We start from the raw sequence: 25,311 nt of genomic DNA, 5'->3' as shown, positions 1-25,311 counted from the left end.
AGAGGAGGTTGCCATGTAACCTTTAGTGAAGGAAGGTGGGTTAAAGTCAATGGTTTAGGTAGCAAATCTGTGCAGAGCCTTGAAGGTCCTGAGATGGTGCTGGGAAGGAAGCAGTCGCTGTCAGAACTGGTGAAAACCTATCAATTGTTAAATTCAGTGAGAGGAAGTTGAGTGGAGAATTCTCAAAGGTCTCCCCGAAGCCCTGCAAAGGCGAACACTGCTTCATCCTTTTTTGTTTTTTTTAAATAATGAAAGCTGGACTGGTGCCCAACTTCTCTTGGAAAAGCAGTCACAGTGAGGCAGGGAGGGAAGCTGTGATAACACACAGAGCTATTGCCTGGTGTGAGTGATGGTGGGAGGTTTTGCTGCATTGTTGTCTCTTTCAGCCCTTGCAGATTAAAATCTGAAGAATTCAAGGTTCGCTCAATGCTTTATTTGCTTCTGGGTCTTGGGGGTAATATATGTTGGTGATATAAAATGAGCCATTTAATGCTAATACTTAACTAGATTTTGTAAGTATTAGTTGAAGTACAGTGTTGAAAAGCTCTCTGCATCTCTGGTGGTCTGAGTCTGAATCCACATGAGGTCATATTGTATTTAGCCCAATGTATTTCTATGTGGGCTTGCAGCTTGCTGTCATTTTAGAAGTTGTATGAAATATAAAAATGAAGATTAGATGAGAAGAATGCATTTTTTTTTTCTCCTGTAGTGATGTGAAACAGTTACTGTTGTGTCTCACTGCCTCTGTTCTCAGAGAGTGATGGTCCAGGAAGAAATACACTGGACTACCTGTATTTCTGCGTACATGAATTTTCCAAGAAGAAACTTCCCAGGCTTTTCATAAGGGAAGTGTAGCAACAGTGAGGACATTAGTTTTGTCAAAACCATTTGTGAAAATGAGCGGGGTGAAAAAAAAATTCATTGTCTTCAGTTACAGCAGTTCTGATTTGTCTAGAAAGCCTAGAAGAAATTCCCAGTCTCTAAAACATTGTCTACAGTACAATAAACCATTTGTGCCACCTTCATGAAACAAATGGAGCTTAGAGAATGTATTCAAAGTCCACGAACTAAGTTTTGAAGTAGTGGGAAAGAGTTCTGCCTTCTCTAATGCCGTATCAGTACACATATAGTTGAAAGAATCTGCTAATAAAATTACTGAGGGAGATGCTTGTTTGTCACAGTAATATTGAAGAATTCCAGGATTAATGAACATATTGCGCTGTTCATAACCTGAAGTAAAAGGGAAGGCTGTGATGTGGCAGTAGCCACTCCAGCTTGGGCTCCTCAGAAAAAGCAGGAACATATTCCAGGTAATGATTAAATTAAAGAGAAATTCTTGATAACGTTTGATAATAAAATGTAATTGATACAGTACAAGTGCAGTAAGAGGACCCTTCACCGACTGCTGTTCACAATCTGGAGGTGGGGAGTGTTCTACTGAACCTCCAGGATGAAGTCAGGGAAGAGCTATTGTTTGTTGTTAGCAGCCAGACAAAATAGGAAACCTTATTCTACAAGATGTTAATTTGTTTATCTCATATCTAGGCCTCACTGTCACCTTCCATAAAGTGAAATATAGAAGTAACTGATTCACTGGGTGACTGCCTTCAGCCTCATGTGCCATCAGCTGAGAAATAGATGGTTAACTAGATCCCTAATCCTGACACCTTTTTGTGGTTCCAACTCTAACGCTAAAATATTTGCAAGAAGGTCTAGGCAATAAAAGAAACACGGTTGTCACCATATTTCCCTGCTGAAGGGAAAAAGCCTTCAAAAACAGCCGGAAAGAAAGTGAAGAAAAGGCCTGGTTTTATTACTTCATTGTTTAAAATCTTTTTAACCCTAATTTCTTTTCTTATGATGTTGTCCTGGAGGTTGTAAGTTAAGACTGAATTTCAAGAAATTAGATTTTATAGATGTAAAAATTTAATTAATTTATTTTAAGAAATTAATATCAGTGTTTATATTTATTTTACTGTGTACTAAAATTAGCAGTAATGACTGATGTAGCAGATTAATTTATATCATTTTATTATTTTCTGTCAATGTTACTTGTCAGCTCTCTTTCTGAATGTATGCAGGCAATCATTCTTTCTTGTTATAGTATGAACTGCTGGAGCAGAAAGAGACAAAAATAAAAAAGTAGGGGTTTTTTTTTTTAGTATTATTTGCTTGAGTTGAGGCTCTGTAAGAGCTTTCCAGTGTTTCAATAGTAAGCTGGTGACAGAACCAAGTTATTTTTGTTGGCCCTTGCAATCAGCCTCCTGAAAAGGAAATAAGTTTCTGCTGAAGGAATATTAACAAAACACCAGTTTTTGTATGCCATGGGTATGTCATATCCCTTGAACATGTTGTCTTCAGGCAGCAAGCACATGCTGTTCTAAATAGTAACAGCCATAATTTAGCTTCTTATGAAAAAACAATCAAATGGTTCATAAGTGTGTGAGGCTTTTTCTGGTTTTAGGTGGAGGGGTTGATACCTCTATAAAACTTTGCTTTTTTTTTTGGAAATGAAGTTTCTTCTAGCACCTGTGCTGCTTCTAATTGCAGATATCTCAAGCCACCCCTGATTTTTTGAGCAGGGTGCTGCCTTTAAACAATGAGTATAGATCTCCACCATGACTAATCACTCTAGAAGCTCACGTACCTCCTGTGCCCAAGTAGGGTTCTCAACACTGTATATCTAGGTGCTCTTTTTTTCATGATCCTGTGGTGTTTTGCTCTACTTAAATCAGTAGAGATTGAAATTTAACCACACAATTTTATGTTGGTCTGTATGAGTAATGCCCAGACAGGAAAGGATATTTCAGGATCAACAATTAATTATTCTTTATTTATTCTGTGCTGCCACAGAATTGGAGGCTTATCTGTCCGGTGTCTTCTGATTGCATTATTTTCTTTTTTTCCTACACTTTTTCTCATGTTCACCTGGCTAGTTCAGATTTCTAAGCATTCAAAAGTTAATACACTTTAGTGCTCACATCTATGAAGCTGTTCCATTTAGGAAAGCAAGGGGTTTGCCTTTTAGCTCCTAGGGAAGGTTTCATAATAATAGCAGTCTGGGGAAATACTAATGCATTCTTGTTCATCCTAGAATTAGACGTGTTTCTGAAGTGTCTGATAAGCCAAATAGAATCTTTCTTTAATTTTTATATGTTGATGGCACTTCATGTATTAATGCCATAACTTAAATAGCTTGATTAAGGCTAAAAGAAAAAGTACTTTTAAATTCTGATTCATTTAGCAGAATCTTAAACTTGGTAATCAACGTAGTAATCACTTTGTTAAAGATTTGTTAATTTGGCAGATTGTGTGTATTAATTAGCCTCTGTCTGAGTTACTCCTCTTATAAGGAATATCTCTCCCCATCTCTGTCAACAAAATTAACTAGCAAGGTTAGATGTAAAAACCCTTAAAGGTTAAACATCAAGCACAATCTGGACAATCTTACTTACTGTCCTGCTTTTCCCCAACCTTATTGATTCTGGCTTCTTCAGCACTTGTATTTTTAATCTCAGAAAAATAGCTAGATTTTCCAGAGCAAATGCTAGCAGCAATTTTACCTGGCAGTCCTGGTGCAGGTGTGCTGTACATAGCAAGAGGTTTAAGAACATGAGCTCAGACTCTGTGTAATACTAGGAAATCTCTCCTAGAGAGAGGATCTCTCAATGATTGATGGGTCAGTAAAGGGCTAGGAGGAAGAAGAGAGGCCAGGTTATTGGCAGACTACAGATTTTATGGCCTTGACACAAAGGCTTGAATTTCCTTTCATGGCTGTTGCCAAAAGATTGTGGTGTCCATCTGGGGTTTAGAGGAAGGGAAGAGGAGCTGCATCAAAACTGGCTCTTCCTTATTTGTTCAGCTGCAGGATTAGTTCTTCATGATAGCATCAGGTTAGAGAGCCTTGGATTGTCCGTGAGTGTCAGAAAGGCACTTGACTGCTCATAGTTGGCAACTCTGTGAAGGGAATTTTGCTGGAAACTCCTGAAGAGCAGCAGGCACGCCGTACAAATGGCAGCTGCAAGCTGGTGACTGCTAGGTACTGCCTGCAACCAAATAAAGAACAACTTTCCACATGAGAATGTTCCTATGAGCATCAGCCAGTTGCAGAACTTGCTGCCACTAGAAAAATTGCAAAAGTATTGCTTTTTCTTGATGACACTCAGCTAGTTTTATTCCCGGATTTTAAACCCTTCCAACACTAATAGCTCAGAAATGCCCTGGATTGGGTAAATGTCTGAATAAGAACTATTATACACAGAGCTGATGGAGTGATATGGAACATTGCATGAAACTTGCTCTGCAAAATACAGAAAATATTCCAGATTTTGGCATCATTGGTTTTGCATGGATATTATTTCTGCAGAATATTTGTTTCATTATTTGAATGATGATCAGCAGAGCCAATTCTAACTGAGTTTGGCCTTAAATATCTTTCTCTAATCCCTTCCATGTGCGCTATGTCAGAAGAGATCTGCACGTTCTTTAGGATCCCTTTCCGGCAGAGTCAGTCAGGGCTGGTGCCAGCCCTTCCCCAGGGCTGGCCACTTCCTCCCTGCTTGAGGTCTGAATTTCTTTTTGATTCATGCAATACAGACCTGAGATGGTTTTCTGAAGAAGGTAAATAATTATTACTAATTTTCATCTAACGCTTTTATCTAATGCTTTGTTGACACATTAGGCCAAAATATTCTGATCTGTTTTCCAAACTTTGTCCCTAAAAATCAGGCAAAATCTTTTCCACTTGATAGATTTTCCAGGAACAAAATTCTAGAAGAATAGTGGCAAGATAGTGGCAAGAGATACTCAACAAATCCTCTAATCCATGATCACCTTTACCTGTGTAAATCTTCATAGAGGTTTGAGTGATCTCCAGCAATGGAAACCTCCCATGCAATCAATTCTACTACTTCACCATTCTTCTCATTAGAAAGTGCTTTCCAATATCTAATTTCCATTTCTTTTTCCCTCTCTCCCAGTTACTAACCATTTGTGATGAAACTACTCTTCAGTTATTTAAATCCCATAGGGCAGCTATAAAGTGGGAAGTTGATACAAGCTGCAAATCCAAATTATTTGTTTATTTTTTAACAGATCGCTGTATCTGGTGTTTAGACTTATACGTCAAATTCTCTTTTGCCTTTTGAAGGTAAAAAGTCATGATGATTAAAATGAGCCACAAAATAGAGCATACAATGGCTTAAATTCTGTTGTAGACTTAATAAAATATAGAGGGAATTCCTGAATTTAAGAGCATAAAAATATGAGATTCTGTATTTTTTAATAAAATGGCAACAAAATGGATTTGCATTTAAAAAAAATCCATTCCAGGCTGTGTTACTCAATATAGATTTTTAGTGTCTGAATGGAAAACTTAATTCTGTGTTTATAATAATAATCAAGTAGATTTCTATAAACTAATGTCCAGTTGTAAATCCATCTTTTCTTGGGAAACAATAGTTTGAAAGTATGGGTTTAATTTGATAAATGATGCAACAATTAACAGTTTTCATTTGTTGCAAATGCAAGTTAATAACTGGATTCAATGATAATGATTTTTTTTATTATTTTTTATTATTCGAAAGAGATGCTTTTCCTGTCTATTTCTTCTTGTCACTGAGAAACATGTCACAGGAAACAGCCTCCAAACATAGGAAAACCATAATTTTTCATGCATGATAGTGTCTCATGTACAAAATTAAATGGTGCAGACAATGAAAGGAACTGATCTCTATGATAACATAATCTTAAAATAGGAATAGAAAGCTGTTATTTTGCTCTGAGGTCTGTTTCAGTTGTCAGCTGAGAAATAGCAACGCGTATCCTTTGCCACAGGTTAACAAGAAGTGTCGATGCAGAAGAATGAGCTTTTTCAGGCAAGTCAGACTTCTGCTCTGGAAGAATTGGATCCTCCGGAAAAGACAAAAGGTAAGATATCATTCTTTGGATTTCAGCTTTGGACCATGTGCTCCACTGGATGAAATGACAGGTACATCTATCGGCATTTGGAAATCACGAATTTCTTGAAGAATCAAGTATGATCTCTTTATGGGCCCCCTATCTGAGATCTTGTCTTGCACAGTTTGCTGCTCTTTACAGACTAAACATAGAGTACTTGCCCTAGGTTTTTCTTTGACAAATAGATCGTGTATGAGGAGAAGAGTTGTGGGTAGGAATATTTTTTTTTATTTTCACATTAAAAGATCTGCTGTTAGAAAATGTCATGGGCATCATTTGCTCCTCACACATAGCTGCTCTTAGACATGAATCCAGCTGGGCCCGCAAAGTACACAGAGGTTTTATCTTTTATAATACAGCTGAATTAAATAAGTAAAGTGAAAATCAAAGAAGTATTTTAAAGTCTTTCAAATCTTTATATCTTATGATGCTTTGTGTTAGTGCAAATTTATCTACTACTTCCCACCTTATTTCACAATTGCTCATTTTTTTTCTTTTTCTTTTTTTTTTTTTGCATCAAATTTTTTTGAAGTCAAATAAAACCTCAACTAGGGTCTTGATCATCTGATGTACTGCAACTACTTCTGCCCAGCAAATAAAGTCCCTCTCTCTGATTTCCAGAAATAGAAAGTCCATTTGATGTCCTATCGAGACAGACTAATTGTTTCAAACTAAAAATAATTTAAAAGCACATTAGGGCAACAGCAAGGCTGTAACAGTCATTTGCCATCATAACAGAGATCAGTAGGGTCAAGCTGAACCGTCAAATGATTTGAAATCTTGTCTATGCTGATCTGACTTTAGTCATTAGAAATGAATGGCTGAAATTTCCAGGATCAAAAGATTGTCTGATTTTCTTCATAGAAAAACTGGATGTCCTTTCTTTCATAGCTTCCCAGCAGACTTTCTCCAACAATCTAAATTGCAATCAAGAGCATACGATGCATATAACATTGCCGGTTTATGATTTAATAAAGTATTGTAGTCACCAGATCACGGTTGAGCTTGATTACATCAAATTTAAGGACCCTTTTTTGAAGCTGGACTTCAGTTACTGGTTTGGGTCAGAAAGGAAAAACAAACAGAATTCCACATCTTTCTGATCTTCAAGTGTGTATGCTAACAGAACTGGACACTACTGTCCAGTTTTTGTCAAATGGATCCTTATGTAATTCTTCATTATTTTCAGTATATGAAATACTGCCTTATTTCAGCAAATCTGCTCTACTATGCGACCTAAAGTGCCTGCTTGGGTTTCAGGAATTCTCTTCTTTCTTGTTTAATGTTTCTTACAGAATTTTCAAAAAGGCTAACTGCATGTTTCCTGGTGTTGCCAGAGACTCCCTACTGTGAAGATCATTCCTAGCTTATAAGCAGACTGATAAATCCACAACAGAGAAATATTTTCTCCACTCTGAAAAGTAAAGCAGTTTACAACAGAGTCAGTAAAAATAATTTAATTTTCTAAGTATACAAACCTACCTGCTTATTTGTCTGCACAGAGAAATGAGGTAGCCAAAACAAAAATCCATAGTGTCAGAAGTAGCTATAAAATGTTTTCCAGGAAAATTAGCCTGTTAAATGGAAGTATGTCCAATCTTCCACTCAAGGTCATCATTTAGTCTAATCTAGTTCACAAGAAGAAAGACTTCGCTACAGAGTTAACAGTCAATCCATAGCCAAATTAAGTTTGTCGAAGTTATATGATTATACAACAGTACTTGGTCTATTAGAGCTCCATCTGGAGATTACACTTCTCCATGCAAGTTACTGGGATTTCTGGATATTTGTCTTGTGGTTTTGGAGGCTTAAGGACTGCTCTCTGATCCTTCTAGTGAGTTCTGAGACACCTGTGTGTCCTCAGGAAAAGGATCACAGGAAAGAATCAGAGGGCTAACAGTACTTGTTCTGTCCTTTTCATACCACCCATTGTGTACCAGATTGAAAGAAAGCTTCCCTTTCAGTTAAGCGTTCAAGCCCTTCCAAAGTAGTTTGCTCAATCAGAAGGGAATTACTGAATTCAAGCCTGTGGATTTTGTGTTTCCTGGGAATGAAGTAAGAGTCGACATTTGAGCAATAACCCACACTGACTCTGCAGCAAAGACAACAACCAAGGAGCTCTCCCAGCTCTTACCTTTCTTAGTTTATGGGTGTGCAGTGCTTGTCCCAAATGTCTTATCAAACAGATGGCAATGAGTGTTAATGAAAGCCCACGGACCCTGCTGAGAAGATTCTGTAACACTCTGAGCTCTGCACGACGGCTGTCGAGAAGAGCAGTGGCAGCTTTCTTTCTCTTAGCAGTTGTGTCATCTGCCTTCTGCTGATAGTAAGATTTTTGTCTGGCTTTTAAAATATCAGGCATGCCTAACTGCCTTAGTAATGGAGGGTATTTTTGGGTCGTTATTCTATTTTTAAAAAGAAAGCCATAAGGGAATGAAATAGTAAATGGTTGCCTGATGAAAAACTTTATATCTTTGTGCTTTAAGTATAAGCTGTGCGTAGATCTAGCTATTAGACAAAAATACAGTAGGGAAAAAAAAAGGGCATCTCCAAAAACATATTCTTAATTATGCTGTGGAATATCTTTTGCACTGCAGGGCTCAGTCTAGAAAAAAAAATTCATTCACACATGACCCATCTTGTTCCTGGCTTTACTGCTGTGTGTGTTATCGTTACATGTTTGCTGCCTGGTCAGGGAGGCAGGAGCAAAGGAAAGGAGGCAGGGAGGGCTCTCCTGTGTGTGCGCTACAGCCCTAGTTCTGCAGAGAGTTTGTCCTGGCTCCCACAGGGAAGAGAAAAAAGTGCCACGTGGCTAGACACAAAAATCCCATAGCTGGTCCTCAGAGCCCAAATCCCACAGGATCAAAGGGCTGTCATTTCAAGCCTCTGCCAAAACACACAGAGGCAGTAAAACAAACTGAAACACAGGAGTAGAGGAAACAGACTGAAAACCAGGAAGGATGTTGCTCTGTGGTAAAGCAGTGCCCTTGATTTTCTGTCATGGCTGGCGGCTGGTGACTGTACTAAGCTTTTTGAAAGATCTGGGCAATAAAGGTCTTTGATCTTACAAATACATTCCTACCTGTATAAGAAAATTAATAATATTGAAATGAACTATGACAGAAAGTAGCAAAATTTAAGATCAAAGAGTGTAATCTTATGCTAAAGTCTTTTAAGTCTGGGGAAGCACAGTGCACTGACAGCCTAGTAAGCAGACCAGCATTGCATAAACGTGGATAAAACCACCCCAACTTTTTTTATTTCTTGCACCTAATCCTGTTTTCCAGTATTGTTATAGTAATCCACTTTGTTTAAAAGCTATTTAGACTTCCAGCTGATCTATCTGGCAGTCTAGTCCTACCTGCCACCTCTTTTTACCTCGGTCAGGATGCTTAAATGTTTCTTTAGAAAGAGGTGGAGAAGCAGCTGAGCTAATGGTGATGTTTCACGGGGCTCTGATGAAATCCTTGCTGTTTATAGGTGTCCTTTCCGAACAGTGAAACAGGCCAAGGATAATCATGGGCACGTACTGCACTGGGTATTGCTTCTCTAAGAAGGGGCCTCAGCCCTTTAGTCACCTAGTGACTCTGTACACGGCTCATCTGTAAAATTTTATTTTGAATTTTTTTTTCTTTTTTTCCAGCTTCGTTTTCTGGTGGAGCTTGTATGGCCTTTGTCATTATTTCTTGCCCTTGTCTGGCTGAGGAAAGCTAATCCACTGTATCGCCAGCATGAATGTAAGAACATTTAAGATATTTTAGTGCTCTGACTTGTGCTAGATAATGGCTACAAGTTCTCAGTTGGAGATACTGGGACCAGTTTGCTGATTATTATTCTACAATGCCAAGTGAACAGATTTTACTTCAAGTAGTTTCATTATATATAGCCATGTATTGTAAGAATTAGTGGTGTGGAGAACAAAAAAAAACAAACTCTAGTTTTCCTGTGGGATAATTTGTTGTTGGTTTTATGTGAGATCTCAAGATTCTGTCAGGCTGTAGGTTTCTCTAATTCTTTTGGTGAGAAAGTACTTTCTTGCTTTTTTTTTTTTGTTTTTAAAGTTAGCTTAGAATTTGTTTCAGCTGAAAATAGCCACATTTCTTATCTTGGAGACTTTTTTTTTTCTGAGTAAAAGAGGAACCTATATGATTTACATCACATTCCTTCAGTAATGAGGCAACCCATCATACTATTTAGATTTACACAGGCTGCCTTAGAAAAGACACCTAGTTATTTGTATTTTGTTTCCATACTCTAGGTCACTTCCCAAACAAGGCAATGCCGTCTGCAGGAACACTGCCATGGTTACATGGCATCTTCTGTAACATGAACAACCCCTGTTTCCACAGCCCAACCCGTGGAGAGGGTCCAGGTGTTGTGTCCAACTACAACAATTCCATGTAAGCAGAGCTATATGTGTGAGACTGGGTTGCAGCGACACATGCCTGCTAGGTGACAGCTGGTAGCCTGCTCTTGGCACCTGGTGAGCGTTCATGGGTGTGAATGATGCAGAGAGAGAAGATGGAGCACCCTCAGTCTGTTTAGAATGATCCCTCAGTGCTCTGAATGGTATTATAAAGAAATGTTCTGTGATGTGACTGAAAACAGAAAGGTCAACTTTTAAGAAGGCACTAGGGTGCAAATACTGGAAGACAAAAATTTTCTGTTCTAACACACCAGTTTCACTCCAAGTAAAGTTGAAATAGAGCTCATTATGGTAGGTTTAGGCGTTTCTCAAGAGTTCAGTTGTATTCCTCTACGAGGAATGTGTTCTCACTTTAAAAAATTCATCTTCTATGTTGCCTTAGTGAATGTCGCGGGACAAATCTTTTTGATAAGAGTGTGAAACTCCTAAGCTGTCTTTTCTCATTGCTTGAGTTGTCCCCTCTGAATAAAAGCAGCAAAGGAAATTCTGCACTGCCACTTCTTACATAGCACCTGTTTTGGCCATATACTTGTGCAATTTTAATCAGCATAGTAACCTTCAATTACTAGGCTTGTCAACAAAATAGGAGGATGGGAGACTTCCAGATTGTTAGTCAAAAAGTCCTGTGGGAGTGCTTCATTGCCCTTCTATAGATGAGTCATGAAAGATAGCATAGTGAACAAAGACCCTTAGTCTAAAAACCTGTTAGAATAGCTATAAAAATATGCTCCAAATCTCCTTTTGCAAATAGTCCACTTTGGAGCACCCAATGATTAAAATTCATGAGCCAACAATGTCAAGGCCATTAAAGCTCCAGTCACGTGGAAGTCTGTAACTTGCAGTTAACTTATTATTTGATCTTTTGTGCCCAGTGAACAGGATTTAAAATAGTCAGCTGTATTTTTTGTGAGGTGCAGTCAATCACACAATAAAGCCAGAGGATTCTGTTTCTATACATTCTGGCTTTTCTACATAGCGTATTGCACTGCAAACTGTCCCTTTGAGTCCGAGTAAATTCAGTGCATTGAAGGAGGAAGCAAACACATTGTGTTTGCTGAGGGAATTTAGTCCTTCCTGTTTGCTATTTCCTGTGAGCTAAAATAAGTTATGAGGACTGAGATATACTGTAATACGTATGGAAAAACATAACGCTCTTAAAGAAATGTAATGACCTCCCCTGCTGCTAATAAGAATGTTTCCATACTTGTTTATAAGCACAGGACCTAATTGCATCCTTGCTTGAACTGCTTGTTCTTACTAAGAACCAATAGGTGACCAGCTGGTGACAGTTTCACTCCCGTTTTCCTACTTCTCCTAGCAGTAATGTTCTGAAGAGACCTGAACACCACCTTTACATTGGAGGGGACTGAGCTGGGAGGGGGAGGAGCATTCAATGTATGAGTGATTCCATGTCCCTTACCTGTCTGAGCAGGGTGGGAACTGGGGAAAATTTACGACAATAGCTATGAAGTGAATGCTGTCTGGGGAAGGTCCTGTCTCCCCAGCAAGACTAGCGGGGCTAATGAAGAAAAAGTAGGAGAGGCCAGCCTTCTGCCACACAATCTTAAACCTTCTCTAGACTTCAAAATGTAACTGAATCCCATGCCCCGTGAAACTACTCTGTTTTCACCACAAAACTGAGCTTTGAGTTTCAAGACTGAGGACAAAACAGCTTATTTTTTCCTCATCCCTAACAAGAGAAAGCCAATTTGGGGCTTGGTTTTAGTTTTCTGGGTTTTGAGAGGGTTTTATGTGTAAGGCTCTTAAGAGTCATCAGTCCTAAATTATTGTAGGTTTGCTATTTCTTCTTTCAGCCTTGCAAGGGTATATCAAGATGCTCAGGAGCTCTTACTGGAAGCCCCTGAATTTCGTGACCTCGGCAGAATCTGGGAAGAACTGATCATTATGACTCAGTTTATGGAAACAATGAGAACTAATCCTGAAAGAATTGCAGGTAATTGTTCTGTCTGTATCCTTTAGACTACTGAATTTTTCCTTCTGAGAGCTAACAAGTAGTTACTCTGCAGGCTGACAATATTATAATACATTTTGCATGTGGCTGTTATTCTGCTTACTGTGAGAGAGGGTAAGTTAAAACTCGTCCGGTGTTGTAATAAACACATTTCATTTGGGAGAAAGGAGAGAGGCAAGCAGCTCCATTCTACAGCCTTCTTCCTTAAATAACAGTAGGCAAAACTTAAAACAAAAAAATATGGATATATGACCACCCTAAGTAAAGTGGATGAAGGGATTTCATTATTATTATGCTAGAGGCAGAAGCAGTGAGGAAGCATCACTGGAAGATGCAGAGAAATGAAAAGCTAGGAATGTGCTTGAATATATATACTAGGAGCAGAACTCAGAGAAGAGCTTAGAGATGCTTTGTTTCAACAGTTAGCTGAAATAGGTTTGGACCACTGAATAAGGAAACACTCTCTTCCTGTTTTCATGATGTGTTTAGAGAGAGAAGGCATTGCCCACTTCTTATAAACAGAATTGAAAATTACATTGCTCCATTATTTTTTACTCAAAAAAATCTACCAAACTCAAAACACGATCCCTGGGGAAAATTGTATATGGACTAAAAAGAAAATAGAGTACATTCCTCCCTCCTCTTATGATGCATGTTAATGCTCTTCTAGAATCTGCGGTGTTTTAAAATATATCTTACTTTAAAAAGTTTGGAATCTCCTGTTTCATAAAATAAAGTAACAAAGTCAGTTCAGGAGCTAAACAAATAAAATGTGAATAGCTGCCTTTTTCCATACAGAAGAAGAAAGTACTGCAGAATTTAGTACTTTCTCTGTGTGTAGCTTACTGCTTATTGCCTGTAAGTAATAATCATAACAGTATATTGTTATAACTGCAAAGCTGAGCAATGAAAAATTAACGGATTTCAGAACTGAGATTGTTCCTTCTCCTGATTCCTTAAACCAGGTCTACCTTGAATTCTGCTTTGTCCCATTCCCCCCTTGCACAGACACATTTGGTGAGATGTGTTCCTGTAGTGTACTTTCCTGCACAATGCCTGAGTGCCAGGAAAGGCATTAGTGAGAATGAGGGACAGCCCTCTACTATTGTTTTCAGTGGTTACTGCTTGAATAAACAGGTGGAGGAGCAATTGAAGTTCTGCTCAGCCCCTGCAGCCTTAGGACAGAATATGCTTGTTGCAGATGGAATTGTGGAAGTTAGCTGTCAAGCTCTAGTAAGATTCTACTTAACTCGCAGAACGGAGACAGCAGCAAATTTGTGCATGTTTTTGTGGAGATGTCTAAAGCTACGTTCCCTCTAACGGTATGATACATGCTGCTCCCATCAGTTTTCATTGCCTGTTCTAAAGACTAGAGAAACTTCATGCTTTGCAAGCGTTCATTACCAAGGTCCGTTGATGCTATTTGAGCTACCTCTAATGAAGGCTATGTTCAAATGACCCAAGCAACGTTCACTTTCCTGGCTTTTACTTGTACCATAATGAGGCAGAATTCGCCCTGATACTGATTCATAAGAGACACATCATAAAAAACTGTCACTCTGGCTTGAAGAGCAGCAGTATTCTGAATATTGTTATAGATGGGGTTAGGCAAATTCTGTGGCCTCACTTGTGTGTTTAGTTTGACAGCGGGCAGCCTCACTGGTTTGCCTGGAGGTTTGCCAGTTTTTATTTTAATAGTTGGTAATCTAGTTTTATGTGACTATTAAGATACAACCAGTTCATTCTTCTCCAAGGAAAATGAGCATTTTCTCCTGTAAGATTTTCCAAGGGCCATTTTTGCACTACTCTAGAATAAGATTAACTGGTTAAGATTAATCAGAAGCAGGTGATAAATCAGTGTATGCATAAAGGGTTGGCTAAAGTTGTTTACGCAAGGTCCAGAGGAAAGGACACTGACAGCAGTAGCACACTTTGATCTGAATGTTTAAAATAAGGCATTACCTCAGAAAAAAGGCAGAGACTTCCAAATGCAGTCAGAGATGCTTTCAATACTTCCATTGCTGAAGTTCTAGCCTGAAACAACTTTAAGAGATCAGATATGCAGAGAATGCTCAGCATTTTCTGATGATCATTCCCCAACAAAGGATAAAAATTATTTTGGATTTAAAAAATAATTTTGGACTCCATTAGTTATACTTCTAAGTATATGAGATGAAGTGCATACTTTCTGCAGGTTTAAGCCAAGGTACAAGTTGTTCCTTAACTCCATTTGTTTGGTGTCTCTCTGATCTCTGCACTTTTTTCTTCAACCAGGAAGAGGAATACGAATTCTGGACATTTTGAAAGACGGCGAGACTCTCAGTTCCTACTTGCTAGAAGATGCTCGTCTCCCAGATGTTGTTGTTTTCCAGCTGATTAATGCTCAAGTGCGCCCTGAACAGGTGAGTGGGGTGCAATGGCAACCAAGCTGTTACCTGCGGAATGCAATCTCTTGAGTTGTATGTGTGAAGTAGCCTCAGCGAGGGTCTTGTGCTCAGAGTATCTGGTGCCTTATAGGTTGTCTGTACAATTTCTTCCTTTGCTTTTTGTGAATGTAGAGGAAGAGGTATTCATTTTGTCCTTAAAAAACATTTTGAATATGCATTAAATATAGATTTTTAGTTCAATATTACTGTTGCTCCCGAATAGTGACCATCAATAAAAGGTACAGCTAAGCTGTGCATCCATCCTCATGGTTAAAGTCTTGGCTCAAAAGCATAAGGCAGCTGTGCATCCTTTTCAGACAACAGTGCTGATGAATATTGTCAGAGGAATACTTTAGGTTCTTAATTTAACATATAAATTCTGTGTCCCAGTGTCAGCAGAGTAATATGGTATTTATGTTATTGTCTCACACGAATAAGTGGGAGTAGAGAAGAAGATCCACTTTCTTGGATTCTGATTGAATAATAGATGTGCTCAGAAAATTCAAAGTGAAAACTGCAGGTCTAATCCCTCCTGGAGCAGCTAGGCAGGAGAGTGTTTGGCCAAGTCCAGGTTGTATCTGCCTTTGCATGTACTGGTGTCTAGGAGTTCTGCAAGGAATGTTGTATTAATGAATGAATGTTGCTGAATCAGAACTCCGGAACAGTTTCTACTCTGTGCTAGAGTGTGGGAGGAAGCAACTGAATAATTGAGACTGAAAGACGCAATTCCTTTTTTTCATTGCCGCGTAAAACACAAATGCTGGAACTGAGTGTTTCCAGAAAGAGGGAGGGCATTAATGAAATTGCATGCAGTTCCTTTTGTGCACTGCTGGTTCCAGCTAGTGACTGGCAGCCAGATTACTTATCTGCTGTATTCCTGATTAGTACCAAGGAAAGCTGTTCCCTCTCCTCACTTTGTCGTGAAGCAATACCACAAGACTATAGCAAAGCCAGTATTATTTTCACACCTCAGTATCAGCTGAAATTGTGCAAATTCGTTTCTCTGCTGCTTGTGACAAGTACAATATATACGGATGTCATGCTGGGCTTCTCTTTCCCTTTTTATCCCTAACCACTTCTTTGTGAGAGACCTGCACCAGGAGAACTGTGTGCTGCTGTGTTAGTCACTGTTAGCTCCCCGGTGACATTCATTAACTGTTAAACTCTGCCTGCCAGTGTATGCAGGTCTGAAGTTTTCAACACTGCCATTGAAAGTATGATTGAGATCTGCTGAAACATGGTGTCTTTCTGCTGTATTTTCTGTGTTGATGTAGAAGGAGATGTAGTGCTCTTTATGCTGGAAATTAAATAAATCAGAACATCAGTGGGAAGGAGCTGGAGGAGACCTGGTATTAGATATCACTTTTGCTGTCCTCCATGAAATTTTCTTGTTAGCAGTAATCACAGGGATACAAGATCATCTCACAAGAGCTGATTTACAGCTATGAGGAAAGAAAGTGCTGCGAATACACCCTCTAAGAGCAGCTGATGCAGAAAAATTAATGTAATAATTTTCAAAAGACCACAAAAGAATTATTTTCAATACAAATTGAACACTTTGATCTCCCATGGGGAGATAAATCACTTGCTTATCAAGGAGTTCTATAGGAATTAAGTTACTTGGGCTGGACTTTTAGCTGGTTGAGGCAGAAGCTGCAGAAACATGACTAGAACCTAGATCTGTGGTCATTTTAAGCCTCAACCCTGGTAGTTCATCTCTATTTTAACCAGCTTAGTGTCTTTCTATGATGGGGTAACTGCAGCAGTGGACACGGGTAAACCGGCAGATGTGATCTATCTGGACTTCTGTAAAGCCTTTGACATGGTCCCCCACAACATCCTTCTCTCTAAATTGGAGATATATGGATTTGATGGATGGAGGTTACGGTGGATAAGAAACTGGTTGAATGGTCGTATTCAAAGAGTAGTGGTCAATGGTTCCAAGTCCAGATTAAGGTCCGTGACAAGTGGCATCCCTCAGGGACCAGTGCTGTTTAGTATCTTCATCAATGATATTGACAGTGAGGTTGAGTGCACCCTCAGCAAGTCTGCAGATGACACCAAGCTGAGTGGTGCAGTTGCCACACTGGAAGGACGGGATGTCATCCAGATGGAACTGAACAGGCTGGAGAATTGGGCCTGTGAGAACCTCATGAGGTTCAACAAGGCCAAGTGCAAGGTCCTACACGTGGGTCAGGGCAATCCTCAATTTCAGTACATGATGGAGGATGATGTGATTAAGAGCAGCCCTGGAGAGAAGGACTTGGGGGTGCTGGTCAATGAGAAGCTTGACATGAGCCAGCAATGTGCGCTCACAGCCCATAAGGCCAAACTGTATCCTGGGCTGCATCAAAAGAAGCGTGTCCAGCAGGGCGAGGGAGGGATTCTGCCCCTCTGTTCCTCTCTTGTGAGACCTCATCTGGAGCATTGTGTCCAGTTCTGGAATCCTCAACATAAGAAGGAGATGGAGCTGTTGGAACGGGTCCAGAGGAAGGCTACAAAGATGATCAGAGGGCTGGAGCACCTCCCATACAGGACAGGCTGAGAGAGTTGGGGTTGTTCAGCCTGGAGAAAAGAAGGCTCAGAGGAGAGCTTACAGCGACTTTCCAGGACCTGAAAGGAGCCTATAAGAAAGCTGAAGAGGGACTATTCATAATGGCTTGTGGTGATAGGATGAGGGGGAATGGCTATAAATTGAAGAGGGGCAGATTTAGACTAGACATTAGGAAGAATTTCTTCACCATGAGAGTGGTGAGGCACTGAAACAGGTTGCCAAGGGAAGTTGTGGCTACCCCATCCCTGGAAGTGTTCAAGGCCAAACTGGACGGAGCCTTGGGTAACCTTATCTAGTGAGGTGTCCCTGCCCATGGCAGGGGGGTTGGAACTAGATGGTCTTTAAGATCCCTTCCAACCCTAACTGTTTTATGATTCTATGAATTTCTCATGCTGCTCTACCCTTTGTTTGCTTGCATTCCACTGGACATCCTCTCCCTCTGGCTTTGATGGCAGAGAGCTGATCAACCTGAAAGCAACTTGTAAACAAGAGCTTAACTGTTGCCAACAACTGGCTGCAGATCTAGGTCTGAGCTGCCTGGGAGTGCAGGAAATTACACAAACAGCTGAAAGCTAAACCTGATCAAACAGCCAACTAGCTGAAAAAATAATTTGGACTTCATCTTACACCTTTGGCCAAGCAGTGACTCGTTGGTTAAAAAAAACTTTGAAATTTTGTTTTGAGGGCCTGCTTTTTTGAGTCATTTTAAGATAATTATCCTTATCTTAAAAGACTGATGTTAAAACACAACAAGAATTCAGGAAAGATTGGCAACAGTCCACCCTGCCGGAAAAATTGAAGGGTGGAGTTTTCATGTTTTTCTAATCCCATCTGTTCATGAACATTCTTGAAATGCATTTACAGTTTGTAAATAGCCTCTCTTTTTTTTTTTATCTGCGTTTAATCCTTCTCAGTGATGTTAATGTCACAGTTTCCTCAGTTTGCAAGGCAAAACAAGGTTCCCAGGCTGCCTCCCTGGGCAATTCGATTTCATTGCAGTTTATGTTGGTTGATGAAGACCATGAGAGATCAGGTGTATGTGGTTAAAAAATTATGATTGTTTCACACGTATCCCCAGGACATAAATGACTGAGCAAATAAGCAAATACTTTCAGGGATGTGCAATTAGTTAAATCCAATTCAGATGCTCCAATTTGAGGGACAGTGGTGGTGTTTGGTTTTGGAGGTTTTTGCCAAACCAGATTGTATATGTCAGTCGCATTTCCTCTTACATTCTGTTTTTCTCCACACTGTCCAGCTTATGGTAACAATGCCTTTGTCCGGGTAGAGCTGTAGTGATGACAGTGACAGCACCTCTCAGATACTGTCAGTAGAAGTTCACATCCCATCGTTATTCCAGTACACAACCTGTGCTTGATTTGGGTTTCTTTTTTGTCAACTGCAGCTCCATAAGCCGAAACTCAGGGCAGTCATGGTAGACAAAATACAATGTTGTCCTAGCCTTCTCTCCCCCTGCCTTTCCTGTTCTGCATGCTGACTTTCCACACACTTGCAGTTTTGTTGGTACTTTCTGACATCTGAAGCACTTTATGAATAATTCCTTGAGCTTGAATCTGTGTTCTCCAGAGCAACTGAATTATTTTTTTTTAATTCCTCTGGGTTTTAAAATATTTCACTATACAGGCACCACCCAACAAGTCTCAGCTGCTAACTATAGGAGATTTACAGCTATACATTTTTGATAACATTCAGAACCCCTTAGATGACTTTGTTAATTTTCTTAGAAACTATGTCTGGCCGGGTATAAGTGTGATTTGCTTGTTTTGATCTTAGCTTGGAATCCTCATCAGCATATTTTTCTAAATAAAGTTATGTTCTGTGCAGATTTTGAAGTTTTCTTTTTCTATGCAGCTTATTAAATTGATTTAACATAATTACGCTGCGTCAGCACATAGTTCTTATTTGTCTCAAAGTCTGTGTTCATCTCAAACACAGTAGGCATTTATATTCACTAGTGTTGTGAACTTTTTTTCCTTACAATTCGTACTGAGGGTAGGAACATTGAATTATGAACAATTTCCAGTGCTACTTTTTATTATATTGCCATGTATTATATCCATGATAAAGCGAGCAGAACTGAATCAAAGACTACCCAAGAGTATTCCATTACAGCAATGTACATCCTGGGTAAATCTACTGATTTCTAAGGAGTTATTCTGTATTTGCATTGATTTATAAACTAATCTGTTCCCAGTGGTTCAATACTAAGGATAATTATTTTTTTCCTGTTCCATGTTTATATTAGGAGTGTTAATCAGTAAATGGGTGTGGTTTAATGTAAAAAGGCTTTGTAAAGCCAGGCTGTACTGCCTGTGCACAGTTAAAATGAATAATGGCTTAGGGGAGGCGGAATAGGGAAGTAAAATACTGGTGGAAATCAAGCTTGCGAATCAGTGGAACTGGCCTTTTTTTCTTAGAGCAACTTACAGCAAAAATGTAACTAGCCTCAACATGAAAAGCAAAGTGAAAGTGGCACAACTGAGTTGGTCCTAGGGAAATACTTCCAAGCAAGCTCTAGCTACCTCTCCTTAAGCTCAAGGATGGGTGGCTTGGCATCAGGTGCGCTTAGATGACAGAGAGGAAGGGAAGAAGGCTTGCCAAGGACTTTTACAATGAAAGGAAGAATCACTAATGAGAAGAGAAAAATGTGACAGAAGGCAAGGTAATCTAGCATAACATCAAGTGAAGGTGGTTGAAGAGTTGGTGCTTCAGCTGACCACATCCTTCTGCCGCTCATGAAAATATTACCAGGGCTGATATCAAGGGGTCTGCTTTTGATAAATCTTTAATCATTCCTGAGCAACATGAAGGATCCACAACAGTAAATGAAACATTGTTTTTTGTTGCAGTTTGCCTACGGTGTTCCTAACTTGACTTTGAAAGACATTGCTTGCAGTCAGATGCTCCTAGAACGCTTTATTATCTTCAGCAGCCGAAGAGCTCTCCCTTCTGTGCACAAGGCCATGTGTGCCTTGTCCCAGGAAAGCCTACAGAGAGTAGAAGATGCCTTGTATGCAAATGTAGATTTCTTTAAGCTATTTCAGCTGGTAAGTATCAACACAATTATCCTGCCTCATGGCATCATTGTTTTGGCTGATATTTCGTTGTCCTTCAAGAATTTCCTTTGTAATGCATCACCAATGTTCCAAGTGGTCTTTGTTTATTTACCCCTGCAAATGTAAGCTTACGGCTGTGTGACTGTTAACCTACCATCAGCAGGACACTAGGCAGTTCTGAGTACGCTTTGGGGTGAAACAGATTAAATTCATAGTACTGAACTAACTAACAGAACTAACAGATTCAAACGTGATTTTGAAATCAGAATGTGTATGGAACTGTTTTCTGGTCTTTCCAGTCTGTGTAGCAAACCAGTTTGTGGCAAGACCTAGAGGGACCTTGCTGAGGGTTCTGAAAATACCCCGTACAATTCACTCTGTGTTTGTTGCATCCAGCACGGCAGAAGTTTATGCTGAAGTCAAAGCCATCCCCATGTTCCAGAATAAAAGCCGGCAGGTGAAAAAAACATCTTGGTTGAACAGAGAGATATCAAGAAGAAGAGAAATGTTTATGGGCTCTGGAAGAAGGGACAGGTCTCTTGGATGGACTACAGGAGGGAAGTGAGATTGTGTAGAGAAAAAATCAGAAGGGCTAAGGCTCAACTAGAAATCAGATTGGCAAAGTCTGTGAAAGATAACAAAAAATCCTTCTATAAATATATAAATAATAAAAGGAGGACTAGGGAGACCATACAGTCCCTATTGGATGCAGGAGGAAAAACAGTGACAGGGGATGAGGGAAAGGCTGAGGTACTTAATGCCTTCTTTGCCTCAGCCTTTAACTGTAAAGAAAGTTGTTCCATCTGTGTACAAACCCAGGAGCTTGAGGAGCATAATGAGGCTCCCATGATCCAAGAGGAGGTGGTCAGAGCCTTGCTAGCCCAACTAGACACCCACAAGTCTATGGGGCCAGACGGGATTCACCCTAGGGTACTGAAGGAGCTGGCGGATGTGCTGGCCAAACCCCTTTCCATCATCTTCCAACAGTCCTGGAAGACTGGGGAAGTCCCACTGGACTGGAGGCTGGCTGATGTTGTGCTCATCTACAAGAAGGGTCACAGGGAGGACCCAGGGAACTACAGGCCTGTCAGTCTGACCTCAGTGCCAGGGAAAGTCATGGAGCAGGTGATCTTGAGTGCTATCATGAAGCACATGCAAGAGAACTGGGTGATCAGGCCCAGTCAACATGGGTTCACAAAAGGCAGGTCTTGCCAGACTAACCTGATCGCCTTCTATGACAAAGTGACTCGGCTGCTGGATGAGGGAAAGGCTGTGGATGTATCTTCCTGGACTTCAGCAAAGCCTTTGACACAGTTTCTCACAGCGTTCTGCTTCGGAAACTGTCAGCCTCTGGCCTGGACGGGCACACACTCTCCTGGGTGGAAAACTGGTTGGCTGGCCGGGCCCAGAGAGTGGTGGGAAATGGTGTGAAATCCAGCTGGAGGCCAGTGACAAGTGGGGTTCCCCAGGGCTCGGTGCTGGGTCCAGCCCTGTTCAATGTCTTCATCAATGACCTGGATGAAGGCATTGAGTGCACCCTTAGTTTGCAGATGACACTAAGCTGGGTGAAAGAGTCAATCTGCTGGAGGGTAGGGAGGCTCTGCAAAGGGATCTGAACAGGCTGGACCGCTGGGCTGAGACCAATGGCATGAGGTTTAACAAGGCCAAGTGCCGGGTCCTGCTCTTGGGGCACAACAACCCTGTGCAGTGCTACAGACTAGGAGAAGTCTGTCTAGAAAGCTGCCTGGAGGAGAGGGACCTGGGGGTGTTGGTTGCCAGCCGACTGAATATGAGCCAGCAGTGTGCCCAGGTGGCCAAGAAGGCCAATGGCATCTTGGCTTGTATCAGAAACGGCGTGACCAGCAGGTCCAGGGAGGTCATTCTCCCTCTGTACTCGGCACTGGTGAGGCCACTCCTTGAATCCTGTGTTCAGTTCTGGGCCCCTCACCACAAGAAGGATGTTGAGGCTCTGGAATGAGTCCAGAGAAGAGCAACAAAGCTGGTGAGGGAGCTGGAGAACAGGCCTTATGAGGAGCGGCTGAGAGAGCTGGGGTTGTTTAGCCTTGAGAAGAAGAGGCTGAGGGGAGACCTCATTGCTCTGTACAACTACCTGAAAGGAGATTGTAGAGAGGAGGGTGCTGGCCTCTTCTCCCAAGTGACGGGGGACAGGACAAGAGGGAACGGCCTCGAGCTCCGCCAGGGGAGATTTAGGCTGGACATTAGGAAAAAATTCTTCACAGAAAGGGTCATTGGGCACTGGTAGAGGCTGCCCAGGGAGGTGGTTGAGTCCCCTTCCCTGGAGGTGTTTAAGGCACGGGTGGACGAGGTGCTAAGGGGCAGGGTTTAGTGTTTGATAGGAATGGTTGGACTCAATGATCCGGTGGGCCTTTTCCAACCTGGTTATTCTATGATTCTATGATTCAAAGCCGCAATGCAGCCTGTGTTGGGGTAGCCATATGAGCCTTTTTTAAAAAAATCAGAACATAAGTTCTTCTATGGAAGCTTTTCCTTACCTCTGCTCATTTGCACTGCCCTTCTTTGTGGTCTTCCTGTTTCTACTGTAATGCTCTTGCCCTAAATTAACCACAACTGCAACCTTGGTTCAGTATGGAGATATCATGCCATTTTTATATGTATCCATTTATTATTTATATTTTGTTATATATTTTAAAGTAGTAATTTTTATATATTTATTTATATATATGAAATGGCTTACTGGTGGGAAGGTATTGCTTTTGCTTCTATGCTCTCTTAGTATACTGCACGCTGAGCTGGCGCTTTCAGGGAGTTACTCATAAAGACTCCAAGATCTCTTTCTGCACAATAGCCAGTTCAGAACCCTTCAATGTGTATATGCCTTTCGTGTTTGTTTTCTACATGATCAAGACTCTGCATTTTTTAACAGTTAATTTAATTTGCTGGTTTTCCACCTTGTAACTTAATGTCATGAAACCATTACATTGTCACGTTGTTGTAGACACCAGGCAGGATGTATGAGCAGCTGCTGAAGATTCATGGAAAGTGGATTGGACTTTTCTGCTACAGCAGTCTAACATCATGATTAATTTACCATGAATTTTTTATTCAGCTTTGAGTTGCTCAGAACTGGGAACAGAGGATGCCAAAAGCTTTCATTGACACACCAGCCAAATTACTGTTTGGTAATTGCAGCATTAACAATCATTCGTTGTGACCATGTGATTTTGCTAATCCTGATAAGAATCTGTGGTCAGCTTTTTGAAGCTGCTATTTTTCATTTCTAATAGTATGTTCAGATGTTTTTATAGATCTGATGCTTGCTGGACATAGCAGACAATTAGTGCTACTGTACTTCTAAGACAGGTTTTCAGCATTTAAGGACTTCATGTGAGTATGCACACTGCAATGCCCACCTTTAAAATTAAGCTGCTAACATATCATTATTTTGCTGCCATATCAAATAAAATGGAAAGATGAGATTTTATGAAGCAGTCGTCTGTGTTTAAACAAAAATAAGCTCCTATTGGGAAATTGGAACATAAACCTGAAACCAAATTCTGGAGCTGTGAAAGACTGAGTGTTCAGATGCAGGCTTGCAGTCTGGTCTGTTACTACAAGATCTGCCTGCCAAGACTTCCCCTGAGTATCAGAAGTCTTTGTGTTGGAAGGGTATCCATAGCTTGATTCACAGTGGGTTTTAACGTGCACTCAGCTGTGGAGAAGAGGAATTATCTTTTCATGATGACTAGCACAATGAGACCTCAAGTTGGTAGAAGTTTTCCCACGTTCTCAACATTACAGCAGTTTGATAGTAATTTAATCTATTTCTGTTTTTTCCCAAGGCAGAAGTCTTCCTTTTAGATCAAAATCCATCTTGGTTCTTCCTGTTAAACTGAAAGGTAGACTGTGTATAAGCACTCCTTGCCACAGTTATTTTCACAATGTGCTTCTTTATCGCTTTGAAATTAATGTTTCTTCTTTAACTTGTGATCAACATATTCAGGTATGTGTGTGCATAAGCATACGCTCAAATTGTGCATGTGCTCACAAATATCCTCTAGGATTTTTTTGCCAGAAATTAAAGCAACTCACATTTTTGATAGTAAAGCAAAACCAGAAAAATAAGATCCTTCCTTTACTGTCTGCTGGTTCAGCTGTGACATGGAAAATGAGCCTCTTTCTGGAGCACTGCGGTTCTCAAACCTGCCTGTTTAACCTTTGTTTGAAGTTCTTTAAAACTTACAAATAAATGAAAATAAAGTTCTTCAATATCTTATTGCAATTTTGAGTGGAGATAACCAGTTCTTCACTAAGAAAGAAGAGCTGTTGCTGAAACAGCTGCTTGGCCAGTATCACCACGTGTACTTGATAAGTAATCAAACTGAGCTTAAATCTCCCCTCAATTACATATGCAGAATGAATATCCATTGGATATTTTTTTTTAAATTCTACATTACTTTCAAAACTTCTGAGTTAAAAATATGTTTGTATTCATGCTTCCTTTCTGCACTCTTACACTATCAGGCACTTCATGGTCTTCAGGCTACAGTTGTATAATGAATCACATACCAGAAATCATTTTTGCAGAGTGCCTTTTTTAACAGGACTTATTTTAGGATGTGTGGCTGACTATGGATTCCAGAATTGGGCCTTCTGTCACTGGAAAGAAACCGTTCAATGTTTATGCTCTTCCTTTTTTTCATGACAGTATAGTCCCTCCCAGTGAATATGAAAATGGTTATTTTGGGGAAAGCTTTCATTCTTCTCTGTACTGAGGGTCAATAAACATTCCCAAGTGTATGCTCTGATATTTAGGTCAGTGTAGTTTGTATGTAGTGTCTGCTAATCCTGTCATGTGTGTGCTTCTGGAGAACATGAACTAGCTAAGTACAAATTCAATTGTTTTAGGATATTTCTGT

The 25,311-nt window shown here is 40.2% G+C and overlaps 1 protein-coding gene across 5 annotated transcripts in view; it reads left to right on the top strand.

The window, feature by feature from the left end:
- The window catches only part of ABCA4 (ATP binding cassette subfamily A member 4), an 87,319-nt gene that overhangs the window by 2,926 nt on the left and 59,082 nt on the right, over positions 1-25,311 (top strand). For all 5 annotated transcript variants that reach the window (XR_011337826.1, XM_069862119.1, XM_069862116.1 and 2 more), the window contains exons 2-7: positions 5,836-5,928; positions 9,602-9,695; positions 10,217-10,358; positions 12,199-12,338; positions 14,631-14,758; positions 20,207-20,404. Coding sequence is in view for 4 of the 5 variants with exons in the window: in XM_069862119.1 (XP_069718220.1) it covers positions 5,863-5,928; positions 9,602-9,695; positions 10,217-10,358; positions 12,199-12,338; positions 14,631-14,758; positions 20,207-20,404 (768 nt within the window). In the remaining variant the exon portion in view is untranslated. The remainder of the gene's footprint in view (positions 1-5,835; positions 5,929-9,601; positions 9,696-10,216; positions 10,359-12,198; positions 12,339-14,630; positions 14,759-20,206; positions 20,405-25,311) is intronic.

The sequence above is a fragment of the Phaenicophaeus curvirostris genome, chromosome 8 (genome assembly GCF_032191515.1).
Source record: "Phaenicophaeus curvirostris isolate KB17595 chromosome 8, BPBGC_Pcur_1.0, whole genome shotgun sequence".
Taxonomy (NCBI): Eukaryota; Metazoa; Chordata; class Aves; order Cuculiformes; family Cuculidae; genus Phaenicophaeus; species Phaenicophaeus curvirostris.
The sequence above is the reverse complement of the archived record's forward strand: the minus strand, read 5'-3'. Positions and strand labels throughout refer to the sequence as shown.